At 47.1% G+C, this 13,621-nt stretch overlaps 1 protein-coding gene across 1 annotated transcript in view; it reads right to left on the bottom strand.

Annotated features, from left to right (window-relative positions):
- The window catches only part of TBCD (tubulin folding cofactor D), a 207,664-nt gene that overhangs the window by 87,472 nt on the left and 106,571 nt on the right, over nucleotides 1–13,621 (bottom strand). The window contains exon 15 of the mRNA XM_029080077.1: nucleotides 10,777–10,933. Within this exon, the coding sequence (XP_028935910.1) occupies nucleotides 10,777–10,933 (157 nt within the window). The remainder of the gene's footprint in view (nucleotides 1–10,776; nucleotides 10,934–13,621) is intronic.

Genomic DNA, 13,621 nt, shown 5'->3' with positions numbered 1-13,621 from the left:
TTGGAACAGGTGTTTAGAGTAGGTGGGAAGGAACTTTAAGTGCCTCATTGTTTCTAAATTACACACTGCTCTCAGCAAAGAACAGGTCCTCTTCAATGAAATCATTATTCCTCACACTGAGGCACCAGTGCTTGTTGTAGAGGAAGACTGTGGGTGTCCAACCAAATGGAAAAGGGAAAAGCAGTGTGGCCTACTGGAAAGAGCCTAGGCTTGGGAGTCAGAGGACCTGGGTTCTAATCCCAGTTGCCGTGTGAATTTGGGCAAGCCACTTCACTGCTCTGGGCCTCAGTTTCCTCATCTGTAAAATGGGGATTAAGACTGTGAGTCCCATGTGGGAAATGGACTGCATCCAAAAGGGTATTCTGTACCTATTTCAGTATTTAGGGCAGTGCCTGGCACATACAGTAAGCACTTAAATGCCATTGAAGAATTACAGAAAGTGAGTTGTTGTCTAGGACTTCAGAAAATGCATTGACTCTGCCTTCCAGGAGCTTCTACTTTTATAAATGCAAAATGTCCTAGTACGGACATCAATCAATCAACAGTAATTATTGAGCACTTACTATGTAGGTCCATCTCCGGTAATAATAATTATGGAATCTGTTAAGTGCTTACTATATGCCAAGCACTGTTCTAACCACTGGGTAGATACAAGGTTATCAGGTGGGATCCAGTCCCTGTCCCATGTGGGACTCACAGTCTTCATCCCCATTTTACAGATGAGAGAGCTGAGGCAATGAGAAGCAGAGTGACTTGCCCCGGGTCACACAACTGACAAAGGGGAGAGCCGAGATTAGAACCTAAGTCCTTCTGGCTTTCGGGCCTGTGTTCTATCCACCATGCCACGCTGTAGGTAGTTTGTGACAAAAACAGAATAACCCCATGGAGAAACCAAGGCACTGATATGGAATTTCTGCCATATCACCGCTTTCTCCCACTCCAGACTTTGCCCCCAACCTTTTGAGAGAACAGGTACTAGTTCTACATTCTGTGGGGAGTTCTTACTGCCAAAAAACACATCTAAATTTCCCTCACTCTAACTGAAGTATACACTTATTGCAGTAATTTTTTTTATAGTAATATATGTCTCCTCCTCTAGACTGTAAACTTGCTGTGGGCAGGAATTGTGTCTATTTACAGTTATACTGTACTCTCCCAAGTGCTTAATACGGTGCTCTACACACAGTAAGTGCTCAATAAATACAACTGAATGAACTGAACGAATCCTCTATATTCAACTGGTAGAGCGAAGGTGGGGGTCCGACAGGGGAAAAAAAGCCCCTCCCCCAACAGGCCCCATTCTGGTAGTAGGGATATTTATTAAGCACCTACTGGGTGCAGGGCACTGTACTAAGGGCTGGGAGAGGAGACAAGTGAAAATTAGACTCCCTGGGGGGTTGAAAGTTAACGAGTTGGGGCATGGGCAGGCAAAGCTTTATCACACTGGGCATGTTGGAAAATCTTTTTCCCAGCTGGCCAAAGGAAGGAAGGCCCAAGAGATTAAATTCAGATTAACGGCAGAGCGGGCATGAAAGCTCAGAGATTGAGGTAGGTTTGAAAAAAACAGCTTCAATCCCAATCTCGGTTTCACCCGGCTCTTGAATTTTCACTACAAAATTTCAGGCCCAATTTCCAACTACTTAGACTAGTCAGCAGTTTCATTCATTCAATTGTGTTTACTGAGCATTTACTGTGTGCAAAGCACTGAACCAGGCACTTGGAAGAGTATAATTTAATAATAAGCGGACACATTCCCTGCTCACAACGAGCTTACGTTCCTCTAGGCTGGGAGCTCCTTCTGGGAAAGGAACATCTCTATCAACTCTGTTACACTGACCTCTCCCAAGCTCTTAGTACAGCGCTCTGCACACAGTAAGCACTCGATTAATGCCACTGATGGACTGATGAGGCAGCAGGCTACATTGTCAGGAGTAGCAGCATGGCCTGGTGGATACAGCACAGGCCTGGGAGTCAGAGAACCTGTGGCTCTGCCACTTACCTGCTGTGTGAACTTGGACAAGTCACTTCACTTCTCTGTGCTTCAGTTGCCTCATCTGCAACATGGGGATTAAGATTATGAGCCCTACGTGGGACAGGGACTGTGCCCAACCTGATTAGCTTTTATCTATCTATCCCAGCTCTTAGTCCAGTGCCTGGCACATAGTAAGCGTTTAACAAACACCATTAAAAATAATAAAATATAAAAAGGGGGTCAATGTCGAGGTGGTAGGAGAAACAGTAATAGTATTTACTAAGCGCTTCTCGGGAGCAGAACAGTTTACTAAACGCTGGCAAAGAATCAGACATGGCCATTAGCCCTCCCGAGTGAACAATCTAAGAATACCAAACAGGAAGAGGAGACTGTCACCAGACACAGAAGGAGCGGTGAAACAAAAGAACACTAAAGCACCGTAGAAGGCAAGGACAAAAAACTCAAAATAAAAAACAAAACAAAAAAATTAAGGTGCTCTCTGGTCACTTCTTCTATTTGACCTAATACACCCCAAAGGCTGCAGAAAGGAAAACTCAAACTTGACGGAAAGGCTCCCCTTCCCAGCGAGAACGGATAGCTTATTATCAACAGGTTCAAGAAGCAGTTTGGCCTAGTGGATAGAAGATGAGTCAGAGGACCTGTGTTCTAATCCCAGCTCCCCCACTTGTCTGCTGTGTGACCTTGAGTAAGTCACTTGACTTCTCTGGGCCTCAGTTCCCTCCTTTGTAAAGTTGGGATTAAGACCATGAGCCTTATGGGGGACAGGGACTGTGTCCAACCTGATTATCTTGTACCTACCCGAGGGCCTGGTAAATAAAAACCTCTTAACAAAGACCATATTAGAAAAAAAAAAAGTCACCCGCAAAGTACGCTCCCCACGGGATACTTGAATGAAGGTGCTCTCGGGGAGGGCTGGCCCATCGTGCCAGCATCAGCCTCGGGGGTTTACCTAACTCTGAATGACCCACTTTGCCAACTTTTTTGGAACGGAATGTGGTGTTGCAGTTGGGATGGGACAGGGAGGGTAGAACCAGCGCCGCTAAGAAACCAGTTAGACTGGACCCAAGAGAATCACCAGCCCCGCTGCAAACAACGCCTGCGTGGGGTCGGATCGCCAAACTGGGACGCCCAGAACGGGGAGGTCACATCCCTCCGGAAGGGAGAAGGACGCATTTCTCAAGCCGAGAGGATGTTAATCCTCTAGCCCATTCAGATTACTAATTAGGGAAGACGATCCCGGCGGGAGGGATGTAGGTAGCCACTCTTGTTGGATAGGGAAATCTATCTGAACGCAGGGAGCTGCGAAGTCAAGTAGGAGTAGCCTTCAGGGGTGCTCCCAAAGCCAAAACACATGGGCCTATAAGGTTTCCCCTCCAACTCTCCCACCTTTTAACTAAACGGAGGCAGGTGAAGTGCAAATTGCTTGAAGGGTGAAGGGCAGAGTGATCGCTCAGGAATCTGAGTCCTAGGTTTTTTTGGTGGGGGGCAGTGCTGCGGTCACCTCCTTCTCCAGCTCCACCTCTGGCCTCCGCAAGAGCCGGAAGGGCATCCATGATGGTTTGGAGGGGCCCAACTTCGATCCTATCCTCTTTCTCCGCTCGGCTGCTCTTTGCCTTAATTGGACCAGGTTGTCTATTGGGAATGAGTCTACAACTGTATCTCGCTCTTTTTTTTTCTCATGGTATTTCTTATGCCCTTACTATGAGCTAGCCACTGTACTAAGCACTGAGGTGGATACAAGCTAATCGGGCTGGATAGTCTTAACCCCCATTTAACAGATGAGGTAACTGAGGCACAGGAAAATTAAGTGATTTGACCAAAATCCCTCAGCAGGCAAGTGGTGGAGCCAGGATTAGAACCCAGGTCCTCGGACTCCCAGGCCTGGGCTCTTTCCACTAGGCAACACTGCTTCTCTCTCGTCTCTCTTGCCGGGAAACTGTTGCTCACAAGAGGTCTCCCTCCTACCTGGAACGCTTTCCATTCTTCACACCCGGAAGACCATCACTCTACCGATCGTCAAAGGCCTTACGAAATCATATCTTCTCCAGGAAGCCTTCCATGACTAATCTCTCATCTCCCCACCCTATTTTCCCTCTTATGTGTCACCAAGGAACTTGAGTCCTCATCCCCTAAGGACTTAGATACTCACCTACCCCTTCTCCCCACAGCGCTTCTATACATATTTTTACACTTGTTTTTTTTCCATCCCCTAATTTATTTTTACTGTCTCCCCTGTTGGACTGTAAGCTCCTCAGGGGTCTGGATCACGGGTCTACTACCTCAACTGTACTTGCCCAGGTGCTTAGTACAAAGTAAGCACTGCATAAATACTACTGATTGAACTGACACTTGCCCCTTAAACGCCAAGGATGAATCAAGATCTCCTCTAACTAGTCATAACAATAATGGTGGTATTTGTTAAGTGCTTACTATGTGCCAGGCACTGTGCTTAGCCCTGGGGTGGATATGAGTGAAGGAATATGCCCGAGGAACACCTAAAACTTCCAGTCAGCCTTTCCTTTACAGACAGAATTGCATAAGATGTGAAAGAGGAATTTCTGGTTTAAAAGTTGGTGGGATTCTCTGGGTTTTCTGAGCAGCAAGGACAACAAACTCCGCGCCCCCGCTCCCCTGCATTCAGGATTGGATAATCACTGACAACTAATGAGTCCCTTAGAAGGGTCGGGAGTTACTCCCAAGGCCAAAGAAGAGATCCAGCCCTGTGCAAATTCAGTAGCAGAAAGATTAAAAAAGGTCAGCAGGGTACCCAAAAGGCCCAGCCTGAGGGATGCTTGGAAAAACAGCCTTAACCACCCCGCAACCATGTCCCTCACTACCCAGAATGCTTCAACTCCGGCCAAAAACGCCAATGTGACATTTCTATTTATGCCCAGTTTGCTTTCTTCGCAAATTGAGGTTTTACTGCTTTGCTTCATGCTGCTGAGTTCTGCATTTTCAAAAGGCAGGAACAATTTGCTTGTGGCTAAAATTATGACTCTTCATGAAGTGAAGAAGCGACACACCTAAGGCTAGATTTAAAAAAAAAGCCCTATCACATGATCACCGCTCTGGCCCTCCACCAATATTTGCTGACACACCATATGAAATTGTGTGTTGAGTTCTGTTTGCCTATTGTATTTTACCTGCTTTCTCTCTCTAAGGCAGCAACTTGATCTCCAGGGCCTCCAGCTAAGTCGTTACGGCCAGGGAAGGAAACGAGGTCCATAATCTGATGAGCAGGAGCCTTTGCGAGAAATTTATTGCAGCCGAAACGTACCTGGCTGAAAGGCTTCCTCAACCCCAGAGCACAAAGCCGTCCTGACCCTAAAGGGCTCTTTATCGTTGTTGCAAGTAACCACAAGCATGCAAATTCAGCAAGTCTCCTTCGGAGCAGGCAAACTGCATTGGTCACACAACTGGGTGGGGCCAGCTGGGAGATGAAAGGCTCCTTCTAAAATAGAACCACGGAAATATACGGAAATATGTGGGGAGGTGGATATCTAGATGCAGAGAGATCGCAGGCCTTCAATTATGAGGATGACACCTCCCATCAGGGAGGCCCAGAGTGGGGCTGAAAAGGCAGAGGGCGAACAATATTCCCTTCCACGTTGTGCATACGCACATATCCGGAGCTCAGTATGGTCCCTGGCACATAGTGAGCGCTTAACCAATACCATCCTCATCATAAACATAGTGCTTTACTGAGCCGTCGCCTTTGTCTCTAACAGTTGGGATTCCAATCGTCACACGGTAATAACGATAACCATGGCGTCTGTTAAGTGCTTACTAAGTGCCAGGCACTATACTGAGCGCTGGGATGGATACGAGCTAAACGGATTGGACGTATAGTCCTGCCCACGTGGGGCTCACAGTCTCATTCCCCATTTTACAGATGAAGGAACTGAGGCCCAGAGAAGTGAAGCGATTTTCCCAAGGCCATGCGGCAGGCAAGTGGCAAAGCCGGAATAAGAGCCTATGACTCCATTATGCATACTGTGCATACAGTAGGCACTCAATAAATGCTAAGAATAATAATTATGGTATTTGCTAAGCGTTTACTATGTGCCGGGCACTGTACTAAGTGCTACTGATTGAAGGTCTTGTTCTGCCATTTGATACAGCCCACAGGTGGTGTTGGTGGATGTGGTTTCTGCGGTAGGTCCAGATGTCACCCCCATAGGTGCTGCCAAATGTCTGCTGTGTGATCTTGGGCAAGTCACTTAATTGCTCTGGGCTTCACTTACCTCATCTGTAAAATGGTGATTAAGAGTGTGACCCCATGTGGGACAGCAACTGCATCCAACCTGATTAACTTGTAACTACCCCAGTGCTCAGAACAGTGCTTGGCACATAGTAAGCACTTAACAAGTACCTAGTATGTATAAAAGACCAGACACTCACGACAACTTTGGAGATCTTTTGCTTGATATGGAGCTTATTACTGCTGTCACCAAGCTTTGTCCACCTAACTGCCAAAACTCATGCTGGTCTTCTGGAGCCAATTCATGATTTCTTCATCTATGGGATGCAGTGTCTCCCGGGCAATAGAATTCAGTAATGGCAACAACTTCTGAAATGCCAGCGATAATCTCTGTCTCTGTTTAGAGTTTTCTGGGCATAGGCTGGAATCTTCCCTCCCCTTTAGGCGTCTTACATGGGTTGGGTTGTATCTGCTGAATGATTCGCAGTCAAGGCAACTTCTTAGGAAGGTTTGCAGAAGGCATTGGGAAAAGAGGAAAGGAGGGCCTAGTCAGGGAGGACTTCTCGGGGGAAATGGTATCTTCAGTGAGGCTTTGAAGATGGGGAAAGTGATCATCTGTTGGATATGAAGAACGAGGGTGCTCCAGGCCAGAGGCAGGATGGGGGCGAGAGATTGGTGGTGAGATAGACAAAATCGAGGTCCAGTGAGTAGGGTGGCATTAGAGGAGTGAAGTGTGCAGCCTGGGTTGTAGTTGGAAAGCTGGGAGGTGAGTTTAGAGGGCGTGAGATGAATGAGTGCTTTAAAGCTGATTGTAATGAGTTTCTGTCTTAAGGGGCAACCTTTGGAGGTTCTGGAGAAGGGGGGAAATATGGACTTAACATTTTTGGAAGAAAAATGATGCAGGCAGCAGAGAGAATTGTGGACTGGAGTGGGGAGAGGTAGGACTCAAGGAGGTCAGCAGAAAGGCTGATGCAGTAGGCAAGCTGGGATAGGATGAGTTGAAGGAAATGCTCTATCGCTCAATCCTGCTCTGACTTACTTAAAACAGTCTGAGGAGTCCATTTTCCACAGTCACAGAAGTCATTTCTTTGCTGTTTGACATCAAACAAGTCTAAGAAATGGCGTGGTGGAGAGAGAAGTGATGGATTGAGAAGGCTCCCTTTCTCTACCTCACAACAGCAACAACGCTCCTTTACTGAAAGGTGAAATGTTTTCAATATCTGTTACTAGCCATATAATGTGTTGTTTCTGAACATCATCACCTTCACCAGTAACCAGGGACTAGAGAGACCGAGGACCCACCACCCCCTTTTTTAAAAATAAAAATTACATTTGTTGAGCACTTACTATGTGCTAGGGTACTAAGCACCAGGGTAGATACAAGCTAATCAGGTTGCATACCATCCCTGTTCCACATAGGGCTTACAGTCTTAATCCCCATTTTACAGGTGAGGTAACGGAAGCACAGAGAGGAAGAGTGACTTATTCAAGATCACACCGTAAACAAGTGGCAGAGGCAGGATTAGAAACCAGCTCCTTCTGACTCCCAGACCAGTGCTCTATAATCCACTAGGTCTTGCTGCTTCTCTCTTTGGAGCTACTCGGATGCCAAAACATGATCTAGGTATAGAAGGAGGCCTCCAAGTCTCTCCACCAATGAGGATGGTTCGCAACTGAGCCGAAAAGAAAAGAAATGAAAAGGGGCTCTGTAATTTAGCGGAGCTAGGCTGCCTTTTCCTCGAACTCCCAGAAAGAGGCCATGACTCCAAACCAGAACTGTTCTGGGACAAGGAAACCAAACCGAAGCCCAAAGATAGGCCACTTCAGGCAGAGGGCCCGGCTAGCCACGCTCCAGGAATCACGTTGGCCTGGAAATGAATCACAGGATGGCCGCTTTCGGATTTGGGGGGGCTCCCCTGTCCTCTCCCTGGGGCCCAGGGTTTCCGGCGAGCTACAAGTTGGTGGCCCGGCCCTGGCCACGACTCTTCCGGCGGCCCGAGCTCGACCCTGAGGGCCCATTTCAATTTTTCCCTCTGTAAATCTGGATAATGAGACACACGCTTCCCCACTTCTCAGAAGGCGGCCAAAAGGATTGATCAAAGACCGCATTAATGTGTGTCAAGGACTTTGAAGATTAAAAGTGCTGCTCAAGTGCCGGTCTAGAGAGCCCAGAGCCCAGTGGATGCAGCAACTGCTTGTGTGGCACAAAGGTTAATTCCAGAAGGCCCTTTCCTAGAGCAGGGGTCATCAATGGCGGTAGGGGGTGGGAGGGGGAGTATTCATATGAACCCTGTCAGGTCCTTAGATGCACCGCAGGGGGATAGCTACTCTGGCAGAAGAGGGGTTAGCTGATGGGGACACAAACCCTGAAAGAAAAAACTAGCTGTGCCGAGATAGCTAAAATGGCAAGCTTTCTGCGATGCTTTGCACTCAGTTGATGCTCAATAAATAAGGAGAAGCAACATAGCCTAGTGGATAGATCACAGGCCCGGGCATCAGAAGGACCTGGGTTTTAATCCTGTAACTCCGCCATTTGTCTGCTGTGTGATCTTGGGCAAGTCACTTCACTTCTCTGTGCTTCAGTCACTTCATCTAAAAAATGGGGATTAAGACTGTGAGCCCCAAGTGAGACAGGGACTGTGCTCAACCTGATTAGCTTGAATCTACCCCAGCGCTTAGTATGTTGCCTGGAATATAGTAAGAGTTAAACCAATACCATTAAAAAAAGAAGAACTGAGGCATTTCTTAAGCACTCAGCATTTACCAAGGCTGTGCTAAGCTACAGTACAATCACATCGGATATAGGCCCTGTCCAACATGGGGCTAGCAGGCTAAGGAGGAGGAGAACAGGATTTAGTTGCCATTTTACAGATGAGGACACTGAGGTGCAGAAAAACAAAATGACTTGCCCAGGGCCAAACAGCAGGCAAGGGGCAGAGCCAGGAGTAGAACCCAATTATCCTGATTCCTGATGAATCCAAAGGAGCTCGTTGTGGGCAGAGATGGCTATGTTGTAGTGTCTCAAGCGCCTCATACAGTGCTCTGCACACAGTAAGCATGCAATCAATTCAACTGATTGACTGATGAAGCAAATGCCATCAGCAGAAAAGAGACAAGATCCTAATTCACCAACTCTGTTTCTCGGATACTTTAAGTGTAAATAAAACATTACTATGTTGAAAGGCGATTAACTGGATTTTTAAAAGTCCCAGAAAACAAGCGTTTGGGAAAAAGCGGACTGAAACCTGGCAGCCCCTCTTCTTGGGGCTAACTGAACTGGCCCCAATTTCAGGCCTGAAACCCAATCCTGAAAACCTGGAGACGGAAGACCAGGTAGGATCACCGCTCCCAGAGATGTAGTCAGAAACGGGATCCCTTCAGAGCTTCGAAGCTCAGTGTTGGATCTCTGGGGGTCTCTGCTGAGCCCTTTCCATTACTACAACCTGAGTCACCTGACACGGCTACAGTCTAAATGTCATAACTCAACGGTGATGGCAACTGCTAGAGTCCCCTCCCTGCCCCCATCAAATGAGACGGAACGACCTCCCTGACACTTCAGGAATCAAAATTGGGGGAAGGAATTGTTTCTAGCGATCAATCAATCCATCGAAGGTACTTATTGAGCACTTGAGCATGAAGGTCAGAATTAGAAGCAGAGGATAGAGAGGGCAATATCAGCACTTGGGCTGGGATACACTTTATAGTAACAGCTCAGACCCAAATGAAGGTGTTTTTCTGCTTCATGTTTCTAAAGAATCCTTCTTGGTAGAGCCAACCACAGTCAAACCCTTATCCTCCAAATCAGATAAGTCTAGTCTGTGCATAAGGCAATCCTCATTAAAGAAAAAACAGATACCCTTTTACCTGGTCATTTCTGATCTATCGTTTTATCATCAGAACTCTGCCCGGGGCGGGCAGAGGAGGACCAGAACGCAGGGTGACAATCTCACCTTTCAAACAAGTAAGTGGAGTGGTTGGCAAAACCACCTCCTATGCCCTCTGAGCCATTCAAATCTCGATATAAATATATTTATTTTTATTACTGTCCATCTCCCCCACTAGATTGGAAGCCCACTGAGCACAAGGAACACACCTACCAACTCTCTTGTAATATACTCTCCAAAGAGCATAGTACAGTGCCCTGCACACAGGGCTCGATAAATACCACTGATTGAATGAGAAACCAGGAGGTCACCGTCCAGATTTCTCCCGCTCCTGCCTCCTTGGAAAATGCCCTATGACCGCCTCTCCAAAACCCATCTGCCTACCATCGATTAACAGTTTGGGTTCTTTAAAATGAAAAAGAAAAATCAGACCTTTGCTCTATTAGTGAACATCCGCTGAGTTCTAATCACTATGAGAGCTACTACAATCACCAACTCTCTTTCCCAGGCTTAGAACGACAAGGCCCTATGGTGAAGCATGACGGGATTCTTCCTAGGTGCGACAGGGACTCTGTCCACCCCTATTATCTTTTATCTACCTCAGCGCTTACAACAGTGGCTGACACATAGTAAGTGCTTAACAAATACCATCATCATTATTATTACTTCATGGTTTTAGATTGCTCCCAAGTCTTTACCTGGCAATCTGATGAACAAAGGGCCTCAATTCTTCAGGCTCGTAGGCTCGAGCAAAGGCCCAGCAGACATAACAGGCGGCATCTCGCACGTTGGAACCTACGCTGCAGGCGCCCCTCTTCTCATCATACGTCAGCGCTTTCAGGATCACAGGAACCACTGGAGAAAGAGGGAAAAAAACACGTTAGATTCATGAATGCACTGACAGAAAGTGGCTTTATTAATAAGAATAACAGTGGTATTTGTTAAGCTTTTACTATGTGCCAGGCACTGTATTAAGTGCTGGGGCGGAGAGAGGCAAATCAGGTTGGACACAGTCTCTTTCCCACACAGGTAATCTGTAACCCCAGATCTGCCACTTTGCTGTGTGACCTTGGGCAAGTCACTTGACTTTACCAGGTCTCTGCCTCATTGGTAAAATGTGTGTTGAAACCTGCTCTCCCTCCTACTTAAACTGTAAGCCCCATGTGGACTCTAATCTGATTATCTTGTATCTATCCAAGCTTGGCACACAAAATACCATTTAACAAATACCACCATTCTTATAATTATCCATCCACATGAAGAGTAATCAAGTCAAATTAAAAGAATATCTGGGGGAGTCCCTCTGAAACCACAGGAGAATAATTTTGTGAGCCCACCTTAATGTTAGCGTGGCCTAGTGGAAAGAACACGGGCCAGGGAGTCAGAGGACCTGCATTCTAATCCTGACTGTGCCACCTGTCTGCTGGGTGAGCTTGGTGAAGTCACTTCATTTCTCTATGCTTCAGTTACTTCATCTGTAACAAGGGATTGCATACCTGTTCTCCCTCTTACTTAGACTCTGACTCCCATGTGAGACCTGATGATCTTGGATCTACCCGAGCTCTTACTACAGTGCCTGGCACATAGTAAGCCCTTAACAAATACCACAACTAAAGGAGGGCCTGCTTTTACCGAGTTTAGGCCTCCAGCAGGCAGCTGAAATGCAGTGTCCCTAGAATCGCCTCACCAACACAGTAGAAGTGGCTTCCTCACAGTCCTGCAACTGGACTCCGGCCCTCCAGGGTGCAGCCTGTGGCCTCGAGCCTCAGCCAGAGAGAGTGAGGGAGCCCCCGCTGTGGCTCACTTCACTGGGATCTGGGGCTGCCATTTTTGAACCCCAAAATCAGATCAGCAGAACCTCCGTCAGAGCCTGTGGCAACTCACCAGTTGGTCTGGGGAGGGGGAATGAGAGAAGAGAGACCGCTGGGTAGACAGCGGATACTTTGCCCTCAAGCACAAGTGACCGTGGGCACCTGCGGCCTGGTCATGGGAGTGCTCTCGCACCACCACCACAACGAAAAAAACATGAGCTTGAACATACAGGGAGCAATTCCATTTCCCAGACAGCCGCCCCCTTCACAGAACATTTCTGGAAAAGCCAAGAATGGCGCAACCCCTTAGGACAATAAACAGGAAGCTCTGCCTGACTAGGCTGAGGGGCTTCTAATTGTGGAATTTGTTTAGAGCTTACTGCGTGTCAAGCCTGCTTGAAGCTTTGGGAAAGATATGAGATCATCAGGTTACACACAGAGCCTGTCCCACAAATAGGAGGGAGGACAGGTACTGAATCATCATTTTACAGATGGGATAACTGAGGCACAGAGAAGTTAAGTGACTTGCCCAAGGCCACAGAGTGGGCACATGGCAGAGCCAGGATTAGAACACAGTTTCTCTGACTTCCAGGCCCGTACTCTTTCCACTCTGCTATGCTGCTCCTTATCACTTCTGTTTATAGTAATAGTAATAATAATAATTTGTGGTATTTAAGTGATCACAATGTGCATAGCATTGGACTAAGTCTTCGGGTAGATATAAGGGATCTGTCCAGTTAGACACAGTCTCTCTTCCTTGTGGGATTCTCAGTTTAAGGGGGAGGGACAACAGGTATTTTCTCCCCATTTTTCAGAGGAGGAAACTGAAGCCCAGACAAGTTAAGAAACTTGCTCAAGGTCATAGGAAGCGAATGGCAGAGTTGGGATTAGAAAATTAAGGAAAAGCAGGTGCCACCTTCTGCCAACCCTGGAAAATTCAGATCGGGAAATGGTGCAGAAATGAACAGCACCCAGATCCCAATTCAGCAGCTTTCGGAGATAAGGACTCCGGCCCAGAGAGAGCTCTGAACAGGAACCTTTCACATGATTCCAATTACACCCTCCAAATGCGTGTCACATAGAGAAGATTCCCCAGAGGGCTTCCTTTTGGCAACTGGAAGACCAGCAATATAATTTAAACACACTCCTCTCCAGACAGCATGTCATTTATTCAGATCCAATTGCCTACAGAAACAACAGCCTCCAGGTGAAACAGAAGTCGCTTAACTCTGAAATCTCCATTCGCCTTTTAGGGCAGCACTATTCCACATATGCCAGTCTCCTGCTGACCCAGAAGTATCCGGGAGTGAGATTTTCACAGAGACTAGGCTTCCTCGATTCCTGACCCAAGGAACGCACCAAATGGCTGAAAAGTAATGCCTCTCATTTGAAAAGCAGCACAGCGCACAGACCTGAGAGTCAGAGGACCTGGGTTCTAATCCCAGCTCTTTCACGTGTCTGCTGTGTGCTCCTGCTCAATCCCTTCACTTCCCTGGGCCTCAGTTACCTAATCTGTAAAATGGAGATTTAAACCTACTCTCTCCTACTTAAGACTGTAGGCCCCATGGGGGACAAGGATTACATCCAATCTAATGTTCTTTTAACTACCTCAGCGCTTAGTAGAGTGCTTAGCACATGGTGAGCTCTTAACAGGTACCAAGGTAATAATCACCAACCTCTGAAAATCCCTACAATTCCAACACACGGAAGTTTGGTTTCTGTCAGTTGCTTC

The sequence above is a fragment of the Ornithorhynchus anatinus genome, chromosome 15 (assembly GCF_004115215.2).
Source record: "Ornithorhynchus anatinus isolate Pmale09 chromosome 15, mOrnAna1.pri.v4, whole genome shotgun sequence".
In the NCBI taxonomy this organism is placed as follows: Eukaryota; Metazoa; Chordata; class Mammalia; order Monotremata; family Ornithorhynchidae; genus Ornithorhynchus; species Ornithorhynchus anatinus.
The sequence above is the reverse complement of the archived record's forward strand: the minus strand, read 5'-3'. Positions and strand labels throughout refer to the sequence as shown.